Here is a 27,809-nt window from a genome sequence, read left to right as displayed (position 1 = left end):
GTTTGATTTATTACAATGGATTTCATATTGTTTTATGTTTTAGTAATAAAACCTGTTTGATTTTACAATGGAACAATCACATACTGTATGTTTTGCTCAAAATTTCTTTATATTTTTTTATCCAGTAATAAGGCAGAAGACTTTGTGAAGGAACATATAAATGACTTGAAAGGCCAACTAGATGCCAAAGAACATACTATTCAGACAATTCAAGAAGAACTTAAGAAAGCTTTATGTGAGAAAGAAAGGTATATGACAGAGGTATGATTTTTTTTTTTTTTTTGCTTCTTCTTTGAAATTTAGATCTTGAAATACTCACAAATATTTTGCCTGACCTTAGGGAACAAAAAGAATACACTGAGATTTCCAAAAGGGTATTCTGAATATAGATCAACCAAAACTGATTTTTAAAATTTTCTAGTGAGCCTGAAAACCACAGAAAATGGTTTTAATAGTACTTTGGCAGGAGCTGACATTGAGCCTGAATTTATAAAATTTGTATTTTCAACAATAGAGAGTAATATGCAAAGCCAAAGAAATGTGGAGGAAGTGTAGTATTTAATATTTACTGGACATAAAGCATGGCTTCTCTTCTGTTAAAATGTTGCCAGCAAACAAAAAGAACCAGCACAGTTTATTTTAGAACAGCATTGAATGCTGGTGGCAGGATGCACCAGTTCCAACAGATTTGTGAATGCTTTTCTGATGTGACTCCACTTCTTTACTTTCCTTAAAACTGTCATTTTGGGCTGCACAATGCTGGCAATTTCATGTCTAACCTGCTAATTTTACGTGTTTGATTAAATGGTTGCACCTTTTATTAGTATATATAATATATATATATATATATATCTATATCTATATCTATATATCTATATATCTATACTAATTTATATATATATACTAATTTATATATCTATACTAATAAAAGACAAAGCACTCACTCACTCACTCACTCACTGACTCATCACTAATTCTCCAACTTCCCGTGTAGGTAGAAGGCTGAAATTTGGCAGGCTCATTCCTTACAGCTTACTTACAAAAGTTGGGCAGGTTTCATTTCGAAATTCTACGCCTAATGGTCATAACTGGAAGTATTTTTCTCCATTAACTGTAATGGAGTTGAGCTGGAATGACGTGGGGGGCGGAGTTTCATGTGACATCATCACGCCTCCCACGTAATCACGTGAACTGACTGTCAGCGGTGCGTAGAAAACCAGGAAGACCTCCAAAAAGCGCTTAAGAAAACATGCATTATATAATTGAGAAGGCAGCGAAACAATAAGAAGCGGCGAGTGACATATACTACCATATTCATGAGTGCTGCTACCTCGGAAAGAAAGCAAGGTGTAAACCTAAACTTTAAATTAAGTTCATAGACAGGCTACCGCTGTCGTTTCACATGCCCACAGGTAATGCGGGATACAAGTTTAATGAGAGGACGCAGGATATAAACGAGAGTTTTGATCACTTTGTAACTAAGTTAAAATTGTAGGTGAAGGGTGCTTATGCAAATTCGAGAGACTGTGTTTGTGGGGATTGACAGTTAAGGCGGGTGGGGAGTCACGTCATCATCTCCCTCCCATTCACCTCATTTTGCTCTGAGCTGAGCTCATGTTAACGCCGTCTTCCGAAGCAACTTCGTCAGACTGCCACCAAATACTCACAGAAAAATCCACAAGTTAATACACACGCTGTCTCTAGAGTTTCTCCACACTGAATCCTCCAGGCACTACTTACAAAAGGTTACATTGACAATCGTGTTATGTTATTTTTAAAATTTTTCCTTTTCTTTTTCGTACCTTCTTTAACACGCTACTTCTCCGCTGAAGCGCGGGTATTCTGCTAGTATATAAATATATATATACAATATATATATATATTTATATATATATATTTATATACAGTGGAACCTCGGTTTGCGAGCATAATTCGTTCCGGAAACGTGCTTGCAATCCAAAGCACTCATATATCAAAGTGAATTTCCCCATAAGAAATAATGGAAACTCAGATGATTCGTTCCACAACCCAAAACTATTCATATAAAAATGATTAATACAAAATATAAAGTAAAAATACATAAAACAAATTAACTTGCACTTTACCTTTAAAAAGAATCATGGCTGGTTGAGTGAGTTTCTAAACTCATGTGGGATTCCACCCAACTGGATGACACGCGGAAGAGCATCCCAAAGCAATCGCAGTCTCCCAGCGCTGTAGCAGTTCGCCGTATAAGCGCATTTAAAAAGATCACAGATATGCTATAAGCGCCTGCCGTCAATGGCTGATACAAGAAACATTATAAACATCCTGCTGCAATAAATAACAGCGCTGTTGCTGTTTCAAGCTGAAGGCGGCTGGTGTTGTTAAAGTAATGAGACTCGGCTTCGTGTTTTGGGGCGCAAGATGGGGACTCGCACTTCACAGCGCGCACACACACACACAGTCACAATGCTGTAGTAAACCGTATACGCTCGTACACATGATGACTATATGAGTGAGGCAAACCGACTCAGACGGAGAATAGGAGACAATTGCCCTCAAGAGAAGAGAGAGAGAGACTGCACTGTGAGCGAGCGAACGAGATAAGGAGAAAAAGACACGCTTTGTGAGCAAGAGAGATAAGGAGAAAGAGAGAGAGAGGTGAGTGCGAGCGAGCGAGATAAGGAGAAAAAGACGCGCTTTGAGCAAGAGAGATGAGGAGAGAGAGAGAGAGAGAGAAACCATCAGCTCAGTTGTGATCACATGACAGTCAGCAGACAAAGTGTATCCATACTGCTCGTATTGCAAGACATCGCTCGTTTATCAAGTCAAAATGTATTAATAAATTTTGCTCGTCTTGCAAAACACTCGTAAACCAAGTTACTCGTAAACCGAGGTTCCATTGTATATGTGTATATATATATATATATATATATATATATATATATATATATATATATATATATATATATATATATATATATATTGTGACGGACAGGCGGGTCCCATGCCCGGCCGGGCGCTCTGATGCATACGTCCGGGGAGCCATCATGGACTTTGCAATACCTCCCCGGGCGCTTGGGGCAGTCTCCCTGGCACTGGATTCCTCCTCAATCTCCCCGTGGCTCCATGGGACATGGAGTCCACCACAGCAGCCCGGTTGGGAGATGGGGTGGCCGCTAGGGGTGCTGCAGAGTTCCAGCCACCACACTGGGCGGTTTATCAGCCCCACCCGGAGGTGCAATTAAGACCAGCTGGTCAGGCACCTGGATCACTTCCGGTGGGGCATAAAAGGCCTGCCTCCCAGCAATCGAGGCCAGAATCGGGAGGAAGAGGACGAGGTTGCCTGGGAGGAGTGGTGGAGCAGGAAAGTGTGGGTTTGTGTTTGTGTTTTGGACTGTGTTTGGGCTGTGTGGCACGGGAAGACGGTCACACAGCTGAAGAAAAATAAATATTTGTGAGTGTGAACACGTGCCTCTGCCTATTCTATGCCGGTCGGGCGCTATAAAGCGCTTGTTTACACTGGCGTAGTCGTGCGGATCCCGCCCGCCCATTTGGGTCGGAACCCGCGGTTTTTCACTCTTGCTGACCCGGCATAGCGGCGCAACAGCGGGCACGGTTCTCGCTCAGCGGCGTTGGAGAGCGCCGCCCGCAGCTACAGGCAAGCAATCGGGCAGGACTGCACAGCACAGCGCACTGAAGCGCGCACACGCGGCAGGAGCCGCAAGCCAGCACACGCAGTACAGCCGGCGCGCGCGCGCCGCAGGGGCCGCAGCAGCACGCGCAGCCAGCGGGGACTATCCAACCGAGCCGCCGAGCTGCTGCTGGCGCTTTTGTCATGGGGAAGAAAAAGCCAGGCGGACACAGAGGCCAACTGGCAGACGCCGCCACGCTAGTCCGCCGCCGGGTTGCAACCGGAGGTAGGTGGCGAAGTTGCGGGTATGTTTTTCCGCCTGCGGGTCATCCTACCTCCTGGGCGCCGGGAAGCACCGGTGCGGGCAGGGGCGAGTGTCCATGGCGTGGCAGCGGAGCCAGCTCGGGGTGGCGAGGCGGAGCTGTGTCTTTCCTCGGCTTGAGCCAGCGGCTGGCGGAGGAGAGCCGGACGAGCTTCCCAGCGCGCGCCCTGCAAGTGGGGCAGGAGCGGCTCCAGCAAACAGGTAAGCGGGGGCGTGTGTCAATCACCCGCCGAGGAGGATCGGCAGGCGGGATGACGGGCGCCCTTCCTCTCCTCCAGACTACCAAGGGCCCTGTGGGGATCCACAGGGTCTTCTTGGCACGCGGAGGGCGCACGGAGAGCCCAAATCCACCGCCGGCCGCCACTATTAATGTTTCTTGGGCTGTAGGGGAGGTGAAGTCCGTTGTCCTCGCCCTACAGTCCCTTTTACAAGTTTTTCAGGTCCTGTCGGAGGCGAAGGAGGGGCTGGAAAGAAGCTCGGTATCCCGTGCGGGGCCCTGGCTGAATGGCCGTGGCGGTGGCCAGCCTCCCACCGGCAGGACAGAGCGGTGCAGGTAAGTGAAGCCGGCACCGCAGAGAAAGGGGCGGGGCGGACGGCAGCAGTGTTGCTTAGTACTGCCTGTCAGGCGGACCCGCCCACCACACGAGGCTGCTGTGATGACTGACAGCAAGGCGGACGGCGTCGGGAGGCAGCAGGTGGAAACCGGCTGCCAAACAACCCCGCCCGACCGCTAGCGCCAGTCTTGCGGCAGTCCAAAGGGCGCAGGCGGTGCGGGTCCCTCCTTTTCTCATAGGGGGACTCAGACCGCCAGTGCGACCCAAAGGAAAAGGGGGAACCGGAAGAGGAAACCGAAACCCCGCATACATAGAGCAGTGTATGCCTGGCGGCTTGAAGCGAAGGAGGGCTGCACTGCAGGGGGCGGAACCGTCACAAGCCCGTACTGGAGGGAGTCGGCGGTGTTATGACTGTGGCCGCGGTGGCCATGTCTGGCGGGCTTGTCCCGAGGGACATCGGGGCAACGCCCCCAGACCTGTTTATTCTGTTTTTACAGGGCGCAGCCGCGGAACCAGGAATGCCGACTCCCCATCCTGGAGAAGACCGGCCCTCGCGGGGCAGGCCGATGAGCCCCACAAGCCTCATCTGAGGGAGGGGCCATGTGACGGACAGCCGGGTCCCATGCCCGGCGGGCCGCCTCTGATGCATACGTCCCGGGGGAGCCATCATGGACTTTGCAATACCTCCCCCGGGGCGCTTGGGGGCAGTCTCCCTGGCACTGGATTCCTCCTCAATCTCCCCGTGGCTCCATGGGACATGGAGTCCACCACAGCAGCCCGGTTGGGAGATGGGGTGGCCGCTAGGGGTGCTGCAGAGTTCCAGCCACCACACTGGGCGGTTTATCAGCCCCACCGGAGGTGCAATTAAGACCAGCTGGTCAGGCACCTGGATCACTTCCGGGTGGGGCATAAAAGGGCCTGCCTCCCAGCAATCGAGGCCAGAATCGGGAGGAAGAGGACGAGGTTGCCTGGGAGGAGTGGTGGAAACAGGAAAGTGTGGGTTTGTGTTTGTGTTTTGGACTGTGTTTGGGCTGTGTGGCACGGGAAGGCGTGTCACACAGCTGAAAAAAATAAATATTTGTGAGTGTGAACACGTGCCTCTGCCTATTCTATGCGGGTCGGGCTATAAAGCTTGTTTACAATATATATATATATATATATATATATATATATATATATATATATATATATATATATATATACTAATAAAAGGCAAAGCCCTCACTCACTCACTCACTGACTCATCACTAATTCTCCAACTTCCCGTGTAGGTAGAAGGCTGAAATTTGGCAGGCTTATTCCTTACTTACAAAAGTTGGGCAGGTTTCATTTCGAAATTCTACGCATAAGGGTCATAACTGGAAGCTATTTTTCCCCATATAATGTAATGGAGTCTTGAGTTGGAGATGGCGTGGGGGGGAGTTTCGTGTGACATCATCACGCCTCCTACGTAAGTGCGTAGAGAACAAGGAAGAACTCCAAGCACAAAACGCCATTTCACAATTGAGAAGGCAGAAAAACATTATGAAGCAAATGATGCATATGCGAAACAAAGCACGCGTGAACCGTAAGTTTATATTAAATTAATTTCATAGACAGACTGCCACTAGCGTTTGTAATTTAGTGCCTGCCCATATAAGGCCGTCCACCAGCGGCAATCCAATACAAACACTGCCGGTAAATGTTCACGGGTGAAGGACTGTGCTTATGCAGAGGAAGATGAGATGGTCAGGGTGGTGTTTGGCACAAACTCATTGAAACTGCGAGAGAAACTTTTAAGTGCGGGTCTTAGCTGACATTACACGAGATGGCACCAGTACAGCTGGGAACCTTCGATGCAAGAACACCAAGCGGCTCACGTGAACTGACGCAATGCACAGACAAAAAGCAACAGTTCCAAAGAGTGCTGAACAAAAACCGAATTACACAATTGAGAAGGCAGCAAAAAAATATGAAGCGTCTTATACATACAATCATATTCATAAGTGCAGCTACTGCGGAAACAAAGCACACGGTGGAAAAAGTGAATGTCCTGCTAAAGGAAGACAGTGTAAAAAAAACCCGTGCATGCAGTTTGTCACATCACAGATAAAAAGGAAGACGAGCTGTTTATTGATGCAGTAAGGAACTAATCGATGAATGAAACCTCTTATCTTTACAACGATTGACAAACACGGAATGTAACTTGAACACATCCTACAAATACGAGCCTGATTGAAAGAAATAATGATAATCAAATCCTTGATGACAGCAACATTCAATAACACTCACAAAACAATTACTGTATATTGACAATCATGTTACGTTATTTTTAAAATGTTCCCTTTTCTTTTTCATAACTTCTACTTCTCCACTGCGATACGGGTATATATATAAATGTATATATATACCCGATCTACAATACATACTTTAGCATAGACAAGCCACGCGCTGTGGCAATTGTAGAGTCTTAAGCCTCTAACCGACATTGAGGTTCGATTCGAGAGGGTGTACTGACTATGTCGCGCTACCGATTCATTTTACCTTCGATCTCCTTGGTTTGGGACGTATGAAAAATATTAGGTTAGCAGAATCATGTTACGTATTTTTAAAATTTTCCCTTTCTTAGCACAAGCACAGCTGAGAAGCTTGATGCATGTACTCCATAGCAGCGTTAAAAATAACGCATTTAATCACACTTTCAATTCCAAGCAAGCGGGAACTTTTGTCAATGCATGATTTCCTGGTACATCCATTACACTGATGCACACATCACAGCTACAAAAATGTTAGAGTCGGAATAAAGCGTTCCTACGACTGATCATTTCGACTACCGAAAGCCTTGATAAAAGCATGGTTTTGTGCACACTGAAAAGCAAGCAAAATTAGATGCATTACAGAAAGCGGACTTTGTGGCTCTTACTGGGGATCATTGGACTTCCGTGACCGTTAGTAATTCTAAATACATCTAATTACAAAATGTTCAATGATCACACTGTTTTAGCCTAATGTACAAAATAATTTTGGCTAATGTTACTCAGAGTTTAAAGAGTAAGCTGGTCAAATTACCTTTTATGTTTCTGACTTATTTTTTAAGAAGAAAACTGCACTTTATGTTGAAATTTTGGTTATTATTATTTAAAGACAATACTATTCTGAAAATGTACTTAAAGTACTTAAACTACCACTTTATTTTTAAGTCTGCCCAATTTTAACCAGGGATGATATTTTTGTTTCTGTTTTGAATTCAAATGCAGTTTAAAAGCTTTTTTTTCAGAAATTAAAACAGCTTCAGTTTACAATATTCATGTCCATGTCTATTATTTGATTCTGTCGCCCACTAAAACCGTTTTAAATTAAAAAAAAAAACATTTGCGATTTGGGGCAAATTCGTGTCGATTACATACGATTAATCAAGATTAATTCTTACACAGCCTCTAATTAATTGGATTAATTTTTTAATCGAGTCCCACCTAATATATATATATGTAGATATATATATGTAGATTTGTATATATATGTGTATATACAGTATATATGTAGATATGTATATGTTGTATATACAGTATGTATATATGTGTGTGTGTATATATACAGTATGTGTATATATGTATATGTATATATGTATGTGTGTATATGTATATATATATAACTGTATATATATGTGTATAGATGTGTATATATATATGTATATATATATATTATATATATATATATATATATATGCCAGCAACACTCATGACAATGACAAAACAATTACATTGTCAATCATGTTACGTTATTATTAAAATGTTTCCTTTTCTTTTTACTTCTCCGCTGCGAATCATGGGTATTTTGCTATATATATATATATATATATATATATATATATAATATAAATAGATAGATATGACAACAACACTCATATCAATGACAAAACAATTACATTAACAATCATCTTACGTTATTTTTAAAATGTTTGCTTTTCTTTTCATAACTTCTTTAACACACTACTTCTCGCTACTGGCTGGTATTCTGCTAGTATATATATATATATATATATTAAAGGTAAAGCCCTCACTCACTGACTGACTGACACACTTATCGCTAATTCTCCAATTTCCCATGTAGGTAGAAGGCTGAAATTTGGCAGGCTCATTCCTTACAGCTTACTTGCAAAAGTTGGGCAGGTTTCATTTCGAAATTCTACGCGTAATGGTCATAACTGGAAGCTATTTTCTCCATATACTGTAATGGAGTTGAGCTCGATGGCTGTGGGGGGCGGAGTTTCGTGTGACATCATCACGCCTCCCACGTAATCACGTGAACTGACTGTCAACGCAGTACGTAGAAAACAAGGAAGAGCTCCAAAAAGTGCTGAAGAAAACATGCATTATATAATTGAGAAGGCAGCGAAACAGTAAGAAGCGGCGACTGACATTTACAACCATATTCATGAGTGCTTCTACTTCGAAACAAAGCATGGTGTAAACCTAAAGTTTAAATTAAGTTCATAGACAGGCTGCCGCTGGCGTTTGTCATGCCCACGGCTAATGCGGGATACAAGCTTAATGAGAGGACGCAGGATATAAACGATAGTTTTGATCACTTTGTAACTAAGTTCACATTGATGGTGAAGGGCTGTGCTTATGCAAATTCCGAGAGATTGTCTTTGTGGGGGGGATTGACAGTTAAGGTGGGTGGGGGAGTCATGTCATCATCTCCCCTCCCATTTCCCTCTTTTTGCTCTGAGCTGAGCTCTGCAGCTAACGCAGTCTTGTGGAAGCAACTTTGTCAGGCTGCCACCAAATACTCACAAAAAAATCCACAAGTTAATACACATGCTGTCTCTAGAGTTTATCCACACTCTGAATTCTCCAGGCACTACTTACAAAAGGTTACATTGACAATCGTGTTACGTTATTTTTAAAATGTTTCCTTTTCTTAGCACAAGCACAGCTAAGAAGCTTCAATGTATGTGCTCCATAACGCGTTAAAAAATAACACATTTAATCACACTTTGCATTCCAAGCAAAGGGGAACTTTTGTCAATGCATGATTTCCTGGTACACCAATTACATTGATGCACACATCAGAGCTACAAAAATGTTACAGTCGGAAGAAAGCGCGTTGTTACGACTGATTGGAGGATAAATTTAATTTCAAAATACTACCAGACGGAAGCCTTGATAAAAGCGTGGTTTTGTGTGTGTATATATATATATATATATATATATATATATATATATATATATATATATATATATATATATATATATATATATATATATATATATATATATACACTCTGTTTATTCCATATGGAGTAATTAGCTTACTTTTACAGTACATGTTGTATCTTTCCACAAGCGCAAAATGACTCATTTAGTAGTCTATAATAAAATTTCAAAGGTTGTGGCTAGTTTTCATACCAGCTGTTAAGAGATACCCCACAAAATTAGAATCATGCACACCCACAGTTTATATGCATCCTCATTCTGAATTTTTGTTGTTAATAAATATGGCCTTTAATCCTGCTTGAACAAAGGTATTTTGATATATCCAAAAAGAAATTTTTGGTTTAATTAACAACATAAACTGAAGAAATTGATCCATAAAGAAGCAAACAAAATGCACTGGATTACTGTTGCTTTTGTCTTTTCCCTTTGCAAATACTTACTCGGCTTTCAATGTTATCTTTATTAATTGAGACAACTAGGAAGATGTATTTCTACCAATAACATCCCTCTTTCTGTTTGACATCTTGAGTCATAAGAAAATTCCTTCTACTGTAAAATAAAAAAATATAAATGTGTAGGATAGTATTATCAATATATCTTACAGCAAGTTTTTTTTAGAAGTGTATGCATAATTCTGACTATGCTTGTTGCTGTGAATTTTTTATCCTTATTTTTCTCAACTGAAAAAACATTGTTTATTTGCAGTTTAGGTCTCTTTCAAGCATTAAACTTTTAGTGTAGAGAACATTTTCAAACCTATTTAATACAACTCAGGGTTTCAAATTGACCAGGCATAAGATGGGAACCAACCATGAATGAACTGGTAGTTCATTACAGGGGAACATTTAGAAGTTTAGTTAAAATAATTTATAGTTAAAAAAAGTGAATCAAAGAGAAACCAAATTTCTTTGAAAAATCTTTAGAATTGCTCCTTAATGTTATCAAGGAATATACAGTATATGCTATATTTTTAAATTCCAGTTACTGAAATGAATTTGTACTAGACTGAATTATAGCAAAAGTTAAATAGTATCTAATATTATGCCTGGTATTGTGTAATAATTGTTTTTGTCTTTATGTTTGTTTTTGATAGGCATTTGAAAGAACTAATTCATTGTCTTTACTGCAAACTAAATTTGAAGATTTCTATAAATCAGAATTAGAAAAAGTTGGACAAATAGCAGACAAGGATATTTTAATTGCAAACCTCCAGACGAAGTTGAAGTTGTCAGAACAGGATGGAAATGATATTCAGAATGAAGTAAGTAATTTTCAGTATACAGTTCTAGGTTTGTTTTGGTTAATACTGGTAAGTTTTTAATAACTTTCTGAAAGTTGAAATGTCTCAGAAGTATTATTAAGTGAAAGATGCTCATCATTTTCCAATGAATAAGTAAATTTTATCCAATGGATAACTTCATAGTCATTAATAAGCACAACATGTGTGTTAGGTTGATTAGTAGTTCCAGACTGCCTGGAGTGCATGTGCATGTCCATGAGTGTGTCATGTGATGATCTGGATCCTGTCTTGCTTCTTGTTCTGAAGCTCCATTCTTCCCCTTTTCTCTGATTTGTAGAAAATAATTCAGTGTGTTGAGTGAAATTGCACGAAGATATGTTTTTATTTTTCACTGTTGTTCCTTTGTTTTATTTTTAAACTATATGGCATGTTTCTGTGATTTCAGCGGTTTTAAGCACAACTCCTGAATATAATTCACATAAAGCAACAAGAGTTGCAATTGTTAAGCAGCTGTGGTTAATTTGTATATTACAGTGTAAAGTGTGTTTAATCAGATGACTTCTTTGGTTGGCAAAAGTAGTATTAGGCATGTGAGCATGATTCACACTATTGGTTAATCTCAGATGGCTAACAGGCTAACACTGCTGGGAAACTTTTAGCAAGGGGATCTGCTAGTTGCTGTTGTAACATTATATTCACACTTTCCTAAATTTAGATACTCTTTATCATTTAAGCAAAATTAGAGCTCAAAGTATTATCGCTATTTTGAAAATCTTGCCAGAGTAAATATTTTCAGGATTTACCGTATAATACATTCTTATATTATGGTAACAGTAAAATATCTGATATTTTAGAATGCAGTATTTAGCAAACAATGAACAATTAGCTTTTTACAATACTTGAACTGAATCTCTTAATTTATTATCATACTTTAAATTGCCTCAATGAGATAATTGTCCTTTAGGAATGGTGAGTTTTCTTCTGGGATGTGTGTGTTTCCTATAGCTGAAGTGATTCTTGATAGTGAAGCCCTAGATATTTTTATACTGTTAATGAAAAAAAATCTATTCATGTGTCCATAATTTTGGTAGACAAATTAAAATGCAGGCATTGTTATGCTTCAAATATATAATGCATTAACTCTTTGTCTTCCTGGTTCTGTTTTGTAAGTGCATTCTCACTTTACAAAGACAATCATTTAAACAAAACCTAACACACTGAGACCCACTTGATGCAATTCAATGTCATAGAGGGGGTTGTAGCCTATCCTGTCAGCACTGGGGATAAGGCAGGACACAGCCTTAGATAGGGCACCATCCCATTTCACTCCCAAACTTAAACTCTGACATGACCAATTTTGGATTGGTAGTTCCCCAAAATTTGGGGATGTGGGAGAAAACAAGAGTGCCCAGAGGCAAGCTCATGTAGACATGGAGATATTTTGCTCAAAAAATATCCTGGAAAGGGATTTGAACTGAGAGCACTGTGCCCGTATCTGTAAGGAAGCCGCACTGTCCACTTTGCTGAACTGCCTGCCACCTGATGATTTTGTTTAGCTGAATTTAGTTTTTATTAACAATGCTTCCACTTACAAGTTCAGCAGCTATATAATAATTATTAATACAATAATGGTGAAAGACATACAGCATAAATAATGCTTGTGTGCAACTCTGAATTATGTTGTTCTTGCTCAGGCTTGAACTGTCCACTCACCATTTCTGACTAATTCACTAGCCTTTGCAGCAGGTACTTTTGTTTAAAGCACTTTAAAATAAAAATAAAGCAGAGCTAAACAGAATCACGAGTAAACCTCTAGAAATGCAAGGATCACAACCAAACACCAAGCAGGGCATTTAAGCTAGCATATGGGCATAGTCTATTCATTGGGGATGGACTGATATAGCTAATGTGCTAGCCTTCCAAGAGAAGAACATAAGCATGTATCCCACCCTCCACACTAAGTGCAAGCAATAACTCCTTAGCCAGCCAAAGACTTTTGCTCACTTGACTGTGTACAGATGTTGGCTGCATGTACTCACTTGACTCGTACATGTGAAAAGCATTTCCATATTAAAAAAAAGTCTTGATTTGCGTGTGCCATCTGTTATAGGTGCCTGGTAATAGGTATTCTGATAACCACTAGAATAATTTAAAGCATTTGGTTCAGTTCTGTAAAGAATCTTGATGTATGACTCACTGATTTATTAAGTTATTTCATCAAGAAAAAAAAACAATTTTAAAACCAGTGTTACAACCAACCCCAAAACGCCTCTGTATGCAATACTGAATATGATAACATAGACTTTTCTGCTACACATTCAAGTAATCCGCTAACTTTTCATATGTTGAGAGCTGCATAACTGGGGGGATTACTCAGAAGTAGGATTTTTACTTAACTCGGTCCGTGTTCATTTAATTGTCATGTTTAATGCTGCCCTTCGGCTCCCACCTATGTTTTGTATGCACCACTTGTTAATGCTGCCTACCCACATATTGTGCTACCTCCCGCTCTTTTAATTTTCTTTTGCTTATATTGTGAGGCCTTTGTGCACTGCAGCTTATAGCTTATAAAATAATTTTGGACTTTTCTGTATTAGGCTTTATTAATTATTATTAGACATAATAATTAATGGGTAAATTTTAAGACAATACTCAGTTAATGAATTGGGTTCAAAAGCTGTATTGTCTCATAGATACAGAAAGTTCTTGGTTAGCTGCATTTTAAAATGGATTTAAATTGTGATGATTTCACTTGGATGCAAAACATCTCAGTATAGACAATAATGATGTTGTCTACTTCAAGGAAGAGCAAATGTGATTGCCAGGAAGAGGATTAAAGCCAGTTAATCAACAATTAAAGCAATTTCTTCAATTAATTAAAATGTAATAGAAGTGCAGCTTTTTGTTTTTTGAAGGCAGCATTTGCTTGAAACTTAAGTCACTGGAGGAATTTAAGATAAATTACTGACACAAACAGGTAGTAGACATTTGTATTTAAATCAATTAACTTTAACAAACATGAATAAAAATGGTCAGATTCTAGTGAGATTTATATTCTATTTAGGGCCAACAATGTGAAGTGTAAGATTAAGCAATCGGTAAATTTCAACATCAGAAGAAAGTTGTTATGGATAATGTAAGTTTTTGTTTGAACCATTCAATTGTTGAATTATTTTTTATCATGTTTCTCTGTTTAGTTGCTCATCCACAAGAAAAATATCAGTGAACTACAGAAGACCATTGAACAGTTCAAAGAAGAAATTGAAGCAAAGAATGAAGCTTATAATTCTCTTATGAAAGCTACCAAAATGTCTGAAGAAAAACTCACTAAAGAGGTGAGGCAGGGGTATTGGATTTATTTGTTTATCATATTTAAACGTTTCACTCTGTCATTTGTCCATCCATTCTTATTTTGCATCCTTGCGCAGCATATATGCCTAGAAAAGATGTACATTGACTAATCTAAGATAATATTTGCTCATTTCTGAAATCTGAAAAATTTTCATGTTATTTTTGTCTGATATAACAATTTAGTAATATTGTCTGATATAACAATTTAGTAATATTCTACACAACATGCTGCATGTGTTTATGTATGGAACCTGCTTAATCTAGTTTCAGGGTCCTGTGCTAAGAAGATATTAACCAGCCTTGGGTGCTAGTTAACAATTAGTATTATAAAAAATAATTCAGTTTGCCAGACCATGCTATAAGCATACTGTTACACTATGTTAATCAATTAGTATTTGCTGTGGAGATTATCAATATTTTATTTGCATTACTACAAGTTAAATGCAGGAATTTCTCTGTGCTCCAAAGGTGTTTTATCTTAGTGGTAACCCTAAAGCCTCTTAGTTTTTCATTTCAAGTAAGTTATTAATTAGTATTAATTTAATGTTTCTTTTAATCACTGTTTACCAGATGGTATGCAGGGTTTCTACTCTTTTCTGTGATTGTAGGTTTGCATTGTAGGATTCATTTTACCGATTTGTCAATAAAATGCACGCAGATTTCTAGCAGTGCCCTTGATTATCACAAATAGAGCTGTACTCTTCTTTTTTCATTCTTTACTTTCATGAAAATGGAGTTTTGGTGATGGGATCAAAAAATTGTTATGGAGTTACAGTAAGTTCAGATTCCGATTCTATGATGATGAAAACGCAGAAAAAAGTTGATTTTAGCATGGTTTCTGTGCACGTGTCTATGGAAACTTATGTCATTTTTTGGAAGTTATCATTATACATATCTTTTTCAAAAAAGTTACATCATGTTAGTCTTTTTATAGTCTCCAAGTGTATTGTTTTTGGCTTGGTTTTATCTGGTACTTATGATTCAAAAACTGCTTGACCTATTTTCAACAGTAATTGCCGTGGAAATGGTATAATTTAACTGTAATTTTTGTATTCTGCTCTGTTTAGTCATAGGACTAGGCCCTTGTGATGTGCAAGATTTTTGCATTAGTAGTTTTTAAGATAATTTATTCAAATACACATGTAAACGCATATGGATGAACATGTAGTCACACATTCAAAGAAATGTTATAACTGAAGACAGTTGATAGCTTGCTTGCCCTACCAGAACGCATACTGGATGATGAGAAAGAAAAGAGCACACACAATCACATACACACAGCTAGATTAGTGAAAGTTGACGTGGAATTGGGCGACCATATATCATTGACTATGTATCAATCTGTCTGTCTATGCAGCTTTTTTACTTCATTTGACCCAATGTGTTTCATTTCAAATGCAATATTATTTAATATTGTTCACTTAATTCAATCTCCTGCTCATTTTACTCTACATTTATTTTATATAATTTTATTCCATATATTTGTACAATTGAAGATAGTAAATAATTGTTTGTGATTAATACATTTTCATACTGTAATTTTGTGTCTAATTTCAATCGCCCACTATTTTGTCTGTTTTTCTTATGGTAGTCACCATATTTTTTTTATGGTCCTTCAGGGTTGAAAGCAACTTTCAATGTCCAAGAGTCTGGATACTTTGCAAATTAAAAGCCTTTCATTTTATGTTAGAAATTCTTTTCAGGGGTCAATCTTTGTTCTCTCAATTGGGCTTTTGTCTTCAGACCCTTACTAATTTGTAGATGACATTAGATTTGATTATATTTTAAAATCTTTTGTTAAGTGATTTCCTAAAGTAGATTTTAAATGGAAGAATTGATCCATACTGATTTTTTTTTAAGTCTTAAATTTGAAGGGTTTTCAAAATATCACCTGCTTCATAGAAGTCATTTATCTGCAGATTGACACTTGTGACATTAAGTGCTTACTTCGGTAAGACTAACACTGATTCTGTATGATTATATCCTTAGTCCAATTAATACAATATGTCCTGGATTAGGATCTTAATTTCTTGGTCTTATTTTATAGTCCCAAAACTCCAAATTTACTCAGTAAGGTGACTTTGTGTGTGTGTGGAGTATCAGTGTGGACATAACCTGACATCATTTTACATGTTACTGCTTGAGAAGGCTCTTACTCCCTGTGACCCTGCAGTGGAAAAATGGATTCATAAGAGGGATGGATGGATAAATATTATAGAATACAGTCTATGCATAATTGTGTTCAGTACATTTAACTTTTCTTTGGATATTGCCAAATTATTCTGTGGAATGTTACTATTAAAATGTCAGGGCAAATATGCAAGCTATTATGGGACATTTAATACTGTATTCATATCATGGTGATATTCACAGTTTTTCTGTAAAGAAAATGAAACTGGATTGATTTTTCTAGCTACAAGGATTTAATGGAGTTAAACCTCCTGTTTTCCTTTACTTTTGCTGAAATATGGAGACTGGAAATTAGAGCTTAATTCTTCCAGTGCAATATAAATAAAATTGATTTTCAGATACCTTCCACAACATTGTCTGCATATTAAAATAGAATTCTTTTTTATGTCACATGCTTTAATTTTCTTATTTCTTTATAATTGATTAGTGTTCCATTGTGTATGTAGGTGAATAATTTATTACAGTATGTAGCCTTTAGCTTAAAGTTAATTATTTAATTAATGTAAATGTAGCTGTATTTTAAATATATTTCAATAATTCATTAAATTTAACATCCCACAAATAAAAAATAAAATGTTAAAATTGCATCATTTGTGCTGTTTACTGTTGGCAACACTGTTTTTAAAATGGAATCATGATAATGAAAGATTAAAAGAATCTGGTTAAAAGGCTTTAGATTGTTAGCATCTGTTTTGGCATATTTGATGAATGTGTGTACATTTTTTTCATCACACATCCTTGTCTCACTCAGTGATTTTCATTGAACGTGTGCCAACTAGAAACTAAGCAAATTGAATAAACAATACTTATTGTTAATAGCAAGCATAATTAAATATGCAAATACCTAAAATGATATCATTAACCTCCAGTATGTGTTGGGGGCCTTTGAAAGCTTTTATATTGGTGACTAATTTAGAGATGTGTTATCATCAAAGGAATATAATTTGTGTCTAGTTGTTGACACTTTGCCAAGGACATGAAGTGGCAAGTGCATCAGTAAGCCTTCATTATAGATGCTTTGTTATCATGGCACTTTTTCCTTTTTATTCTGCTTCATAAAAGATTGTTTGGGAAATGGAAATCTTGTAGTTGTCTGCACTGAATAAGAAATTTTTTGTTTTCTTTTAGACTGATTAAGTCCTGAACATCTGTTAACATCTTAGTTTAGATGGTAACATTCTGTACAGGGTTGCATAATACAGCTGATTAAATGCATATTCCTATAGTCAGAAATGAAAATTATTTGCTTGGAAAAGTTGAAAGGGTAGATAAAGGAGTTTCTGTGTGATAAGCGTTTCACATTTATGTTTCTGCATCAGATCTCCAGACTCACCTTTTTCCTGAAAAGTATCTTTGGTTTTAGTTGTGTGGCCATTTTTCAGTATTTGAGAAGGCATAGAAAATAACATTATAATAAAAAAAGTTTTCAATTCATTGCAGTTTAGTCCATTTGGGTGCTAAAAAGCAACTAAAAATAGTTAAGGTTTCAGAGTGCTATTAGTAACATGTAAAATCACTTTTCAAATAACTGTGAAAATACTTTAAAAATATTAAATTGGAGAAAAGTACATTGACTTAGTTTAAATTTGATCTGTATCAGGAAATTAAAACTATGGACTGCTTGCCTGATTTTACTATATTGTGTCTGATGCTGAAGAGATAGACCCCTTAACTATTGCCCTCTCCTTAATCCCTATTGGAATAAGTTGATTTGGAGAATGAATCAATGAATATAATACAGATATGCATACAATTAGCTTTGTTCATAAATTACTATAGAGACTAAACAGTAGTTGACAAAATGAACCTTTGAATTTTAGTTCAAATTATGCAACCTTTCTGTATAATAAACATAAATCACAAATTGTACTGTCATTAAAACAAAGCCTTTAATTGGATACGCAAGTTGAGCAGCAAATTAGTGCCAAGACTGTCAGTTTTAAAGTTCACCATTTACTTCATTGACCTGTTTGCCAGATTTTGTTTAGTCTTACACATTAACTAGATGTAGTGCACTCTGAAATGTTACTTGCATCATCTGTGCTATTATTTTTGCTGAGCTACAAAGCAAAGTAGAACAAGAAAAAGAACATCACAGAGTATCCATATTTGTAAATGAATTATTCCTCAATGCTAGACTGTTCTCTACATCTAAGGCTGGCCTACCTTATGCCCTATGCTATTGCAATAGGCTCTGTCCCCCTGAAATGCTAAGGCATTTGATTAAGCAGAGTTGCTAAAAGGGTGGGTAGATAGGATTTTCACTCAAAAGAGACAGCATGAAAGAAAATGATTATGACCAGGAGATGTGGAGCTCTGGTACAGGCCAAGGTTATTACAAAAAAGCAAAACAGAACTTCAGTTATAACAAAAGTGCAATCAAATTTCAAGGTCAAAAGCTCAAAGCATTGATTTGTTTACGAGGAGAGGCTCCAAAGAAATCTTTTTAGAAAAACAATTAGGAGATATATCCATCCTGCTTGAATGCTGAATGAGTAATGTGGGCTATTTTTATAGCGACACACAAATGATGTAATAGACAAGTGTATTGCTGAGAATCCTGGGAATAGTTTTCATGTTAGCAAGTGAAAAATTGTGTGTAAAGACAACAGTGCACATAAAAAAAAAACTAAAACAAAATCGCATTGCATAAAATTAATTAAAATTAAAATTGAACTTTTGATAAAAGCAAGATATACAAAAATAGAATTCAAGTTCGGAAGCCTTGATATTCACAAACCCATAATCAGTACATTGATTGTTAACATTGTATTAACTTCCTTAGCATTAAACCAACACATGAGTTTGGCTGGTAATTCAATACAAGTCAAGTTCTTCCTTAGTCAGACTTGGGGAGATGTGTAAAGATCCATTTAGAGTGTTAAGCTGAATAGCTCTTCAGCTAGTAATATTCTGCCATCTAGGGGAAGAAACAAAATCATACTGCAAAAAATCATGAATATTTCTATGCGCTTTTCCACTCTGTGGTAACTTATCAATATTCATGATAGGTGTGGAACCTTCAATCAAAACATAATGGCATGCTAAAGGAGAAACTGTAAGTCCAGTTTTAGAACAAACTGAAACTGAACCATTAGTTGAATCAAGTGATAGTGATGATAATGTGAGTTGGTTCTTAGATGTTGATGCAGATAGGCACAGTGACCCATATGGCATTGCCTGATCAAACTTCTGTGATATGGCCATTGAATTTCGTCATCTGAAGGTTAATGGTGATGCATGTAGATGTGTGGCAAAAAGGCAAAATGAATGCAATCAGTTAGAAAGACATTAGCCTCCTAAGCACTCTTCATGATGCAGCAGCTATTTGTGTCAGGAAACTTATGGACCTCGCTAAGCCTTATGCTACGTATGGTTGTGCGGTGTCTTAAAAGTTCACAACATCATTGGAAAATATTGATATGCAATACCCTTTCATGGGGCGTGGTTGGAAAGATGCTTGTGGATAGCAAATATTTAGCTGCTGTGTCTATGTACTGCGGAAAGCATCTACACAGGGTGATGGGGGAATGATGCATGGGTGTACCATTAACTCAGTATGTAGTAGTTTTGTTGTCTCACATATTGCTGCAGCTCAACACATGTAGCACCATTCTGAAACGTTATTACGATGATTCAAAGGTAATTCATTCCAAGTTAATTTAAGATTGCTACAAATAACAGTGCTGCATTGGCACAAAACTCTACAATTAGTTCTGCCTTATAAAATAGATTTGAATGAATGTCTACCAACAGGAAACTCAATGTTACTATTTACCTTTACTCACTCAAAACATGATTTCCTCGGTTGCTCATTTTATACCTTCTCCTGAACAAAAGTGAGAAGTCAACATGAAGGTGCGTTTTTTAACCATAAGGTTATACTTTGGTAATTTTGGTGAAAACAATCTACAGTTGCTCAATATGTTTTATTTTTACTTTTATCCTTATCAGTAATGCCTTATAGTAGGTTAGGGAAAAATAAAAGAGAGGCACATATATTAGAAAATGTATTCTTCTCTAACAATATTCAGAGAAGCATTTCAGGTCAAAATAAGCAAGTAAATCAAGGTTGTAGATTTGTTGTCCACTTAAGTAGATCACATTTTCTCAAAGAATAGAAAGGCATGTACATGTTATAATAAAAATAATGAGTGTAACCGTCTAGGTCTTTGAACAAAATAATCCTTGTCTAGAATTCTAAATAAACTAGGTAATGGTTATTCCTTGCATAAAATTGTCTTACAAATTATACTCTCTTGCTAAAGAGATTTACTTACATCCTGGGGCTTATCATATTTAAACAGAAATATGTTTCCACTTTTCAAAAGATAACATTAAAAAAATGTATCTATGTAAATTCATTTGAATAATTAAAATGACTGCATGCAATAATTGTAATTTGTATGCAATTTTAATTCCTTTCCCTGATTCCTTAAGCAGTTGCACTCAAATGAACAAATAATATCTAAAAATAAATAAAGCTGGATAAATCATGCATTGTTCTTATTAAAACAAAATAAAACCCTAACATTTCGATAAATATTAGTAATTTTGCTCATTATAGCTGTATTTCTAGTAGAGCAAGTTTTCTAAACTAGTTACAACTTTATGGTCTACATTGTGCTTCTTCATAGTATTCTATAAAGAAATGAGTGTCATATGTTAATAGTCATTTTCAGAAAGAAAAAAAAAGTTTTTATAGATTTATTTACACTTTGCTGTCAAATCAGTTGGCAATTGTTTCGACAAGCTTTAATGAAGAGCCTGCTTTAAATTAATAATTGACATTAACTTAATCAGTTTCTTTAAATAATAAGTACAGTATTTCTGGCAGGTGGTCCATACTTGGGGTTTGCTTTTTTTTACTTTTGCTTTACTCTACTTTAAACTGTCTTTCACTATCGTAATTAGAGTACATGCCTTATGTGAATAAGAATTAACAACTAATCAAGCTTTATTGTATTTAACAAGTTGAATAGTAATATTACAAGTTGATATTCAGTTCAAGCACAATTACAATTTAAAATCATAAAGATTAAGGAAACGGCAGAAGTATGCCTAAATTTAAAGGTACAATACTTGATAAAATTGACCTACTGTTCAAGCAAGCAATGGGAATCAGTAGACATCATAACATAGTTTGTAATCTTAGAATGAAGAGGGTATACAATTTGTAAATAAAAAGATTGCAATTAAAAAAACAAGAGATAGCAAACAGGATGCTCTTATGTCTTGATTTGAATATCAAGAAAAATGTATCCAGTTTACAGATCTAGAAAGAGAATTCTGTAGATTAACAGCCACAAATCAAAATTTGTGTTTGCGAAATGATTCATAGTGGAGTAAGAGCAACTGTGTCAGTTTCAGATCTTTCTCTGTGGTGTATCAGGTTTATTTGTGTAACCAGCAAAGATAGACATTCTAGACTCATTTACTAAGTACCTTTGGCACACAGTATTCTGGCACAAACTGCTAACTGTATCTCATTAGTAAAGGACTTTATTCATACTCAGCATCTTGTTAGCCTGTTTAATTAATTGTACCCTGTTATAAGGTGAGTCTTCAACTACTTGTTGCTGCAATAGTATCACTGATCTTGTGTTCATATGACACACCGCCTGTAATCTGATACAAGTTGTTTTACTGTGTAATACATATTTATAAAAAATTAATTTATTCTCAAAAGTATTCAGGAGGTACCCAGATATGCAAATTATCCTGTACCGTATATCTTTTAAAATAATTGGTTTTTTGCAAATGCCCATATTAGTAGTTCTTTAAAATTGGTATGGAAAATACAAAATGTGTTTTCCTGTAGAACATACATTAGACCAGTAGATGATTTTCTTGGTCCTAGAAATTTCTAAATTTTGTTAGATGTATTACTGGGCAGGCAGAAAGCTAGACTATAAACGTAAAGTCAGCAATTAGAAGAACACCATCCAACCTCTGCTCCTTAGTGACAAGCTGACAGAGATGGGCGTAGATTAACACCTGGTGGCATGGAATCGTGGACTGTCTTACAGACAGACCTCAGTATGTGCGTCTCGGGAACTGCAGGTCTGACATTGTGGTCAGCAACACGGGAGCGCTGCAGGGGACTGTACTTTCTCCGGTCCTGTTCAGACTATATACATCGGACTTCCAATACAACTTGGAGTCCTGCCACATGCAAAAGTTCACTGACGACACTGCTATCGTGGGCTGCATCAGGTGTGGGCAGGAGGAGGAGTACAGGAACCTAATCAAGGACTTTGTTAAATGGTGTGACTCAAACCACTTACACCTGAACACCAGCAAAACCAAAGAACTGGTGCTGGATTTTAGGAGGCCCAGGCCCCTCATTGACCCCGTGATCATCAGAGGAGATTGTGTGCAGAGGATACAGACCTATAAATACCTGGGAGTGCAGCTGGATGATAAATTGGACTGGACTGCCAATATTGATGCTCTGTGTAAGAAAGTCAGAGCCGATTATACTTCCTTAGAAGGCTGGCATCCTTCAACATCTGCCAACATCTGAAATAAGATGCTGCAGATGTTCTACCAGACGGTTGTGGCAAGTACCCTCTTCTTCACGGTGGTGTGCTGATGAGGCAGCATAAAGAAGAAGGATGTCTCACACCTGGACAAACTGGTGAGGAAGGCAATCTCTATCGTAGGCACGGAGCTGGACAGGGTGACATCTATGGCAGAGCGACGGGCGCTGAGCAGGCTCTTGTTAGTCATGGAAAATCCACTGCATCCACTGAACAGGATCATCTCCAGACAGAGGAACAGCTTCAGAGAGAGACTGCTATCACCGTCCTGCTCCACTGACAGACTGAGGAGATCATTCCTCCCCCACACTATGCGACTCTTCAATTCCACTCAGGGGGGTAAACGTTAACATTGTTGAAAGTTATTGTCTGTTTTTACCTGCATTTTTATTACTCTTTAATATTGTTTTTTGTATCAGTATGCTGCTGCTGGATTATGTGAATTTCCCCTTGGGATTAATAAAGTATCTGTCTGTCTGTCTGTAAAATCCCTCAGTGTTCCCCAGGAACACCTAATTCACCTAATTTCTTCAAAACGGCATCAAGTCAATTTTTGAAAGCCTCCTAGGAGGAGGGATCTACTGTACTAATTCCCTTCATAGTTTAAACAGTTTGGTCATGTCACCACTTAATTTCTGATTGCTTAAACTAAAAATGTTCAGCTCTTTCTATGTTTTGCTATATCTTATATACTGTATCTTGCAGTGCTGAAATCAGTAGTTGCTGTAATGGGTATTGTTCTCAGAAAATGAAAAATTTGAAGAGTGAAAGCACTATGAAACCATATAATTAAATCCCGTTTCATTATCTTGTATGCCTGGCTTTTAATTATGAAACTGGTAGGTAAGAAAATGTGCATCCACTGCTGACCTCCAGGACCGGAGTTGAGTACCCCTGGTCTAGAAAGTCGTAAGTCTTCTGTGACATCTGAATGCTTCTCAAAAGGTGTACATTCATGTTTGTGTATTGTGTCTTCAAATTTAACTTTCTTACTTCCTACATTTGATATTCATTTAAATTTCACCTGAAGTCAGACTTCTGCCTATCTCATATTTTGTAAAGAGTTGACTAATTCCACATTACCTACTATTTGACATAGAATATCATTGGCAAAGTAAACCAGCTTGCTATTTATATTTTTATAAAGATAATTTATGTTTATTTAAAAGAGGGACACAACTTTTAATATTTCTGTAATTCTGAAGTAGGTCCTTTTATCGTAGCTGTTTGCTTTCAGAATTTAATTTACCACAAATCTGTATAGTGCAACTTGAATTCATACTTGTTTTAGTTTGATCACCAGCTTTTCATGTGGGAAAATACAAGGAGTTTTTTTGAAAATCAAGACAACCACATTTGCCCAAACACTTCCCACATAACCATTGTCTAAATCCACATGCTGCCTGCTAATACAGCTGCTTCTTGCCATGTGATGCTCAATGTTCTCCTTACTAATTATTACTATTAATTTAACTGTTATGCATGTAAAGCTGACTAGAATTTAGTTGCTTGAGTAGTCCAGTGTCTTTTTTTTATACAGTATGATAAAATAATGCTGTATTAGCTAGCTTACAGACTTCAGTAATTTTTCTAGCGTAAATTTCCCCAGCAGTAAATTTTGTGTGAAAAACATGTGTGGCGTTTGCATGATACTATCTTTTTCAAATTGTTTTGTTCTCTCTCTCTCTTTTGCAGTTTTTGTATGACTAGCTACTTCCTTTATTAAGATATAAATGCCATAGCTAGTCAGCTTGTTTTGTGTTATTGAAGGGTGATTTTTGGATGTTTACAGATTGGAGAATGTTGCCTACTGGACTGCACAGAGCTTACTGTAAACTCTGGCTGAGAATAATGGTCTGGAGCTATTTTTCAGGGTTTGCACAAGCCCAGTTGCAGTAAAGGGTGTTGTTAATGCTACAGCACACAAAGACATTTTAGACAATTATGAACTTCAAAGTTTGTAGTACAGTATTAATTTAGAGGAGCACTCTTATTTGTTCCTTCATGACTATGCTCCCGTGCATAAAACCAGGTTCATAAACACATAGTTTGACAGGTTTAGTACAGGGGAACTTAAGTGGCTTGCAAAGAGCCTAGATCTCAACTCTACTGAACACTTTTATGATGAATTGGAATACTGATTGTGAGCCAGGGGTTTGGTCCAACATGAGCACCTGACCTCATATATACTTTTTTGGGCACAAATTCCCCAAGATATACATTGAAAATCTCTTTGAAAGCCTTTCTAGAAGAATGGAAGCTGTTCGAGCCATAAATGTCCATATGTAAAATATACATAATTGTAATTGTTTTTGCAGTAAGAATAAATGTACTTAGTCACATTTTTAAATAAAAATTTCTATTGACTAGCTTTGCCTAAAAGATTGTTTTACAGTACCGTGTACATTATTGAATTTACTGAAGCTGAAAGGCCACTCCCTGCAACTTTCCAGTCTGATTCAGAATGTACTCTGCTATATGTTTGTATGCATTATACTTCATCCTTTCTAATTATTTTTTGATGTTACTGCTCATGGGAGTCAACATATAAAAACAGTTAAATGATTCTATGCAGTATTTCTAATACATTTTAAAAGGAACCTTTAATTCAGTGTTTTATAAATGAGCACAAGGTAATCATAATGCAATTGTATTTCTGAGATGTTAGCTGACATTTCATTTACATATTTGCAACTGATGAATTAATGGAACCTCATCTTTAATTAACCTGTCAATCAGTATTTTTTATTGTACTTTATAGAGTGTTTGGAAAAGTCACCAGTCTCCTAACTGGGTGGGTAGCTATAGCTCTGTGTAAATATGATGAGCATTTACTCGACTGTTTTTACATATATATGCCAATAGGTACTTTGTAGTTTTATATTGTTCACTGTTTGAAAATTCTATCATTATAAGAGATGTCAAACATAAAAAACAGACTGGTATATTTTAAACTAACAAACATTTTTACATTTTTGTTAAACCACATCATATATACTGCACAATATCACAGAATTACTCAGATAGTTTTGCAAGACATTTTTTATTGCTAGCAATTAGTAGACCATAGTATATGATATAGCAATTTAATTTTCATGTATAGAAATTTCTAAAACTAAAAATCTGAGTTTGAAATTTGGGTGGATTAATCCTTAAATGTACATTTTAAATTGGATGAGTTTTTTTAATTATTATTTTCCATTCTGGATTCTGTAATTCAGTTACATTATTCTTCGGTCATTTTGTTTGTGACAAGTTTAATTTCATATTTTTAAAGTATGGAGCAAATGAATACTTGAATGAACATGACAGTAGAAAATATACTCACAGAGCAAATTATTAGGAACACCCTTACACCTGCTTATCCAGGCAGTTACCTAATTAACTAATCATGTGACAGCCGATCATGCCTATACAGGACAGGAGCTTCAGTTAATGTCATCAAACATCACACATCAAACACCAGAATAGGGAAAAAATGTGATTTTGACTGTGACGTGATTGTAGTTGTCAAACGGGTTGGTTTGAGTATTTCTGTAACTGCCTATCTCTTGGGATTTTCAAACACAACAGTCTCTAGAGTTTACTCAGTGTGGTGCAAAAAAAAAAAAAATCCAGTAAGCAGCAGTTGTGCAGACAGAAATGCCTTGTTGATGATGAAGATCAAAGAAAAATGGCCAGTCTGGTTCACGTTGACAAATTGGCAATGGTTTCTTGGATAACCACTCTGTATAAGAGTGGTGAGCAGAAGGAGCATGTTGAATCTTAAGGTGGATGGGCTACAACTGCAGGAGACCACATAGCATTCCACTGTTTGTATGTGATATAATGGGAGATTCACAGCAGGAATGTGCAGCTGACAAATTTGCAAAAATTACATGATTCAGTCATGTCAACATGGACCAGAATCTTGAAGGAATGTTTCTAACTTCTTGAGGAATCCAAGCCATTAAGAAGTGAGGCTGTTTCAAAAGCAAAACAAAGCCCGATCCAGTATAGTGTTCCTAATGGTTTTCCCAATGAGTGTATTTAAATAGGAACATTTCTGTTTTTCTTTAGTAAAAAATCTCCAAAAAAATTTGGAAGCTTTTAAAAATAAGTTTGTTTCTCATCTGATGTTTTTATGATTTTGCCAAAATAGTCAATTTGAAATGTAGTTTTCTAAGTGTTTAAAGATTTTATCCATATGTAGCAATGAATTAGTTCACTATGAGGCACTCTCTTCATGGCCACCAGCTCCTAAAGTGTCAGATTTTCACATCGAACAATTTTACAATTCAATTAGAGGCATTATGTGGACGAACTGCTTCTTTGGAAAAAGTCAGGTTAATTTGAAATTTATACTGTGACATGCTGGTCTTTGAAAACTAATATATGCAAGAGACATTGCTAATGTTTTGGCTACAAATCCTTCTGTGTTTTTGAGACATCTTTAGGTTCTAATTTTAAACCTTTTAGTCAGAATCACCTAACCTGGAAGAAAGTAAAACCTAGCAGTATCCATGTAGAGTGTAGAATAGACCTATAAATTAAAAAAAAATAGATTTCCTGTAAGGCCGAGAAGATCAGAACGAGTCTGACCAAAAAAATCTGCAAAGAAACTAAAAGACATCCTTCATCTATCTATTTTTTAACTTGCTTATTCAAGGCAGTTGAAGCTTATCCCAGCCATAATCGGGTACAAAGCAAGAACAAAACCTGGACTGGGCACCTGGCCATCAATGGCTGAACACAAACACACTTGCGAACACAAATGCTGTAAATGTTCACATTAGGGCTTATTCAGCAATGTCAAT

At 37.1% G+C, this 27,809-nt stretch overlaps 1 protein-coding gene across 3 annotated transcripts in view; it reads left to right on the top strand.

The window, feature by feature from the left end:
• The window catches only part of LOC120530174 (putative leucine-rich repeat-containing protein DDB_G0290503), a 419,164-nt gene that overhangs the window by 61,544 nt on the left and 329,811 nt on the right, over positions 1–27,809 (top strand). For all 3 annotated transcript variants that reach the window (XM_039754405.1, XM_039754404.1, XM_039754406.1), the window contains 3 exons: positions 126–261; positions 10,784–10,951; positions 14,128–14,265. In XM_039754405.1, coding sequence (XP_039610339.1) covers positions 126–261; positions 10,784–10,951; positions 14,128–14,265 — 442 coding nt within the window. The remainder of the gene's footprint in view (positions 1–125; positions 262–10,783; positions 10,952–14,127; positions 14,266–27,809) is intronic.

Source organism: Polypterus senegalus, chromosome 5 (assembly GCF_016835505.1).
Source record: "Polypterus senegalus isolate Bchr_013 chromosome 5, ASM1683550v1, whole genome shotgun sequence".
Taxonomy (NCBI): domain Eukaryota; kingdom Metazoa; phylum Chordata; class Cladistia; order Polypteriformes; family Polypteridae; genus Polypterus; species Polypterus senegalus.
This window is presented reverse-complemented; position numbering and strand designations above follow the sequence as displayed.